This window comes from Mus caroli, chromosome 9, assembly GCF_900094665.2.
Source record: "Mus caroli chromosome 9, CAROLI_EIJ_v1.1, whole genome shotgun sequence".
NCBI lineage: Eukaryota > Metazoa > Chordata > Mammalia > Rodentia > Muridae > Mus > Mus caroli.
In genome coordinates, this window is record NC_034578.1 from 91,557,005 (window position 1) to 91,562,278 (window position 5,274).

The 5,274-nt window shown below is 44.7% G+C and overlaps 1 protein-coding gene across 1 annotated transcript in view; it reads left to right on the top strand.

The window, feature by feature from the left end:
* Nucleotides 1-592: 592 nt before the first annotated feature.
* Nucleotides 593-5,274, top strand: part of Xrn1 (5'-3' exoribonuclease 1) — a 105,202-nt gene continuing 100,520 nt past the window's right edge. Inside the window, exon 1 of the mRNA XM_029481985.1 lies at nucleotides 593-770. Within this exon, the coding sequence (XP_029337845.1) occupies nucleotides 696-770 (75 nt within the window). The 5' untranslated portion in view covers nucleotides 593-695. The remainder of the gene's footprint in view (nucleotides 771-5,274) is intronic.

Sequence of the window (5,274 nt, forward strand, 5' to 3'; positions counted from 1 at the left end):
ACAGTACAAAAAGCAAGTGTCCAATACCTTTCTTACTAGGGTTTCTATTACTGTTATAAACACCANGACCAAAAGCAACTTAGGAAGGAAAGAGTTTACTTGGCTTAACACTTCCACATCACAGCCCATCATCAAAGTAACTTGAGGCAGGAACTTTAGAAGCTCTGAAGGAATGTTGCTTTCTGGCTAGTTCTCTCAGCCTTTTTCANATACCGAAAGACCACNGGCCCAGGGGTGGCAGCACACATTCAGATGGGCCCTCCCGCATTGATCAGTAATCAAAATATTCCCACAGGACAATCTGGAAGCAGCATTTTTCTCAGTTGAGGTTTCTCTTTCCAACGACTCTGCCATGTTTCAAGTTAACATAAAGCTAACCAACTGTCTCTTAAATGTTCTCATGCCATCCGCAAGTCCACACCTCAATCAACTGGCATTTTAAACCTGAGCTCACCTAATGCGCAGATCACACCTCTTGCGCTGTCACCAACGAGTTTGGAAGAGCGAGGCAGCGGGATAGACAGGACCCACCGCCCACCNGCGTCGTCCTGCCCCTCTAGGCCCACGGTTTGCTCTATGGTCTGGCGGACCTTGTGTTGTCATCCTCCGAGCGACGGCCGGAGGCGGCGGCGGAGGCCCGGGCGGGGCGTTTGGTTTCGTTTCTGCACCGACTGGAATTAGTGTCGACGGTCAAAATGGGAGTCCCCAAGTTTTACCGATGGATCTCGGAGCGGTACCCCTGCCTCAGCGAAGTGGTGAAGGAGCATCAGGTGGGTGAGCTCAGGCCGCGGCGCAGAAAGCGGGCCTCTCTGCGCTGTGGGACCCCGGCCTTCCAGCTGCCCGCGGTGCAGGTCAGCGGCCGAACGGGGGGAAGAGAAGGGGAACGGAGGCTTGGCGGCCCCNGGGTGAGCCGCACCGGGTAGAGGCAGGTCAGAACAGAGTGGCTTGCGGCAGGTCTGAGCTCCCCCTGGGAAAGCACTCCAGGACTTGCAAAGGAGTCCTTGGTGGGAAGGCTTTTAAGGAGCCCTCTCTGTCCTCCTGGGAACCGGACCTGGCGCTTCGCTGTGTGGGACGACTTCTCGGGTCCCTCATCCCAAGCAAAGCAACAGACGGTATACAAGCACTAACGTCCCCGGGGTGGAATCGCGGAGCACTCCAGCTGTGAAGAGCTGCATTTAACCTCAATGCCTGGACCGGTTGCTGTAGCTAGCTAGTGTCTTGGGTTTGTGATACTTTTTCATGCTCCCGTTAGCCCCCAGACAGGACCGACCCCCCTATTGTCTAAACGAACAAAACGTTTAGATGGAGCGCAGGGATGAGGGACGGGGAATGGTGCTTAAAGGCTTTAGTATGGCAGAAAGATGTCAAAACATTATTACTAACACTTAGTGTATAATGACCCCACAGCAGCGGCTTTTTTTTTTTTTTTGAGTTCTAAAAGTGTGTATTTGTATATTTATATACTAGAATATATCTGCATGTTTGAATGACGGAGGAAAGAAACCAAATGTTCTAATAGGTAAACTAGACTTTGAATGATAATGTAGTATGTCACATTTAATGACTTTGGTTTACAGAAAAAAAAAAACTCGTTTTTTCAAATTTGTATACTTAATAAATTATTTGTGATAAGTAGCACTGTATTAATACTGGAAGTTGTCAATTCTGTGGGGGGTTTGTTTTGTTTTGTTTTGTTTTAAGGTACGTATAAGGTTAAAGATAGAACCCAGCCTCTGGAAAGGATTCTTTTGATATTAACTTCTAATGAAAGCTAGCATATAAAAGAAACCTTATAAAAACTTCGAAAATGCTGACTTGTCTTCCCCTTATTTTAGTTAAGATTAGATGGTGTGAATTTGGTTGACTTAAATTTCGATGGTATTTATTTTCAGGGAGAAAAGTGAAAATGGAGGCATTGTTTTTCTTTTTCAGGATCTTTAATCAATAAATATTTTCTAGCCTCTAATGTGTTCAATAACATTTTTATTCAATGCTCTTTAGTCACAGACATTTATTTGGTAACAGTATCTTGGGCTCACCATCCTGGGGAATTTCATTGTAAAAACAAAACAGTCTTTTAAAGCAACATCATGACATGGGAAGCAAGATAGATTTTGTGAAAGTTTTACAGTAGATTGAAAAATTGAAAGTAAGGATTGCTTTAAAATTACATGGAAGTAAACTTTAAAACTTGTTGGTGTGTCAGCGGGGCAAGGTGTCCTACACCTTCAATCCCAGCACTGAGCAGGCAGAGGTAGGTAGATAAACTGACAGCCATGGTATACAGACCTGGCAAAACAAGAAACTCGATGTATCAAAATTAGGCCTTTCACAAATATTTTATTTAACAGAAGACCAAAAAAGGAACACTAGGAGGGAAGAACCCAAGCACCCACATTAAAAGCCGGGAGCAGCATAGAGCACCTGTAACCAGCACTAGAGAGCAGGGACAGGTGAAGCCTGAGGGCTCTCAGGCCAACTCGTCCAGCTGATCAATGAGCTTCAGGTTCCCTGAGAGACCCTGCCTCAAAAAACAGACAAAAAAACTAAGTGAAGAACATTTAGTTTCCTGTGTGGTTGCCAGGGTGAACAGAAGCACACCCGGCGGGAGATGATGGGGAGCAATATGTTTTAGAACGAGAGTGAGAATGGTATCAGCACAGTTATTCATCCTTTGAATCACTGAATGAAAATAGATAGACTTCATGTGATTCAGGAGCCCCATGTTACTGAGTCAAAATACTCCTAGATGAGGGCAAACTACCAAGAGACTCTAGACAGTTTGAGAGGAAAAGAAGAACTAGCTGATAAACTTGTGAACAGAACTCCAGAATACCCTGTAGGTTTCAATAAGGACTAGCCAATTAGATAACAGTACCTAAAACTGGGGGAGGNGGGCTTTATTTTATTTTATTTTTTAGAACTGACTGAGTGAAGAAGAAAAAGCAGTACCCCACCTATCCATTCAAAGCCGACCTGCCAGAGCATCGCTGCGCGGCACAGTAGGCCCCAAGGAGAAATGGCTGAGGATAAAATGAATGTTATCATGGAAGGCGTACTGGAAACAGAAGAAACTGATCCTGATGAAAGGAAGAATTAGAGTCAAGGGATCTTTAAAAATACACTACCATGTTTTAAAACATTGTCGACAAACTGCAAAAGAAAGAGACTTGTGAAGTTAAGGCTTTTCTGAGCCCACTCATTCTAAAGCTTAAGAAATTTCAGTTCATATAGAAACAAAAAACAACAAAAAAGTATTGAGGCCAAGTGACATACATTTGTTTGTTTACTTACTTATTTCAGCTTCTTTCATTTTTATGTGTATGAANGTGTATATATGTCTGTGCATCACCTCCGTGCCTGGTGCCCCTAGCGGTCAGAAGAGAGTCGTGGATCCTGTGGACTAGAGTCACAGATGATTGTGAATCACCATGTTGATACTGCGAACCAAACTTAGGTCCTCTGCAAGAATAGCAAGTGCTCTTAATCTTAACCATGGAGCCATATCTCCAGCCCTGAATACAAGCTTTTGTTTACTTCCCTCAGCCAGCTGTGGTGAGACACATGTGTAATCTTAGCACTAGGGCAGCTAAGGCAGGAAGACAGCCATTTCAAAGCTAGCATAAACTACAAAGTAAGACTTTATCTCAAAAAAGCAAAGACTGAGCCAGGCAGTGGTGGCATATGGATCTCTGAGTTAGAGGCTAGCCTGGACTAGTCTGGGTTACACAGAGAAACCTTGCCCCCAACCCCAAAATATAACAAAGCAAAGACTTGAATGTCATATCATATGAGTCACCCCCACCCCAAGACCTAGANGTGACATTCCAGCTACTCAAGAGGCAGGGTTGCAAAATGAGTTCAAGAACAGTTTGAGTAACTCAGACTATTTTACAGTAAAACCTTTCAGAACAGCATTGGGGATATAGCTAGCTCAGTGGTAGAACACTTGCCCAACCTACATGACATTCTAAGGTTTAATTCCTCAGCACCACAGAAAAAGGGGAGAGAGAGGCAGAGGCTGGGATTNTGGCTCAGATACAGCACTTGCACAACATAAAGGTGCAGAGTTTAATGTCCCAAAACTGCTGGGGGCAAAACAAGTTTTTATTAGTACGTGTTTATTATGAATGATGCATGTGTGGGATGTGGGAGCCTGTCAGGGTGCATATTGTAAAGGCTAGAGGACAATGCTCAGGAGTGAGGTTTTCCCTTCTACTGTGGCTTCCGTGAATCTAACTTGGATTGTCAGGNATGAGCCATTTTATAGGCCAAATTATCTAGGTTTTGACTAGGATCAAAAGATCATTCAGACAGGAGACAAGAGGCAGGAAGTATGAACAAGAACAAAGCAGTAAGAGCGCGGGAAGGGGCTCAGTGAAGAGAACACAGCTGAGAGACTGCCTCAGCAAACGCCTACAGCCTTGCACTGTATAGATGTCTCCAAGTCTCTAGCACTAAGCTACAAGCAGGATCTCAAAAGCCCCGAAGTCCTATATAAAAGCTGGACTTCCCTTTCTAAGAAGCATCACTATCGGGACTGTTAAAAATGGCTAATGAACTATTCTTCAAGTCTAGCCTCCTTGTGACCCAGTTGTGAGGCTAGTTGTTTAAGCTGGTCTTCTGTAGAAGTAGGTTCCAACAGATGTGCTGGCAGAGTGAATCTTCCTTCTTCAAGTGTCCTTATGTAGGCCTCCAGCAGAAGGTGTGGCCCAGATTAAAGGTGTGTACCCACGCCTAGATCTGGAATTTGCTTTGTTCCAGGCTGACCTTGAATTTAGTAACCTGCTTGCCTCAGTCTCCTGGAATTAAAGGCCTATACTACCTTGCCTGGACCTAAGCTTTTCATGGCCACTGTGCCTCAAGATCTCCATATCAAGATCTAAGTCAGAAACCTGTGTCTTCCAGTCTCAAGATCTGGGTCACAGGTGTGCCCTCCATTTCTAGATTGTAGCTCATTCCAGATGTAGTCAAGTTGACAGCCAGGAATAGCCACCACAATCCCTAAAATATTTTTCTACACTAGACTGGCTATTTCTCAGTGTGTTCCCCAAGTTACTTACTGTTTGAGTCTCACCCAGGCTAACTTGGTCTATCAGTCTGTCCTTAGGGGGCACTTCTCTTGGCTGCATGCTTTTGGTCCATTCCGTCTAATGGAGACCCCTTGTCCTCTCTGTCTTCTCTGTGTGTGTTCTCTCTCCTCTCTCTCTCCTCTCTCCTCTCCTCTCCTCTTCTCTCTCTCTCTCTCTCTCTCTCTCTCTCTCTCTCTCTCTC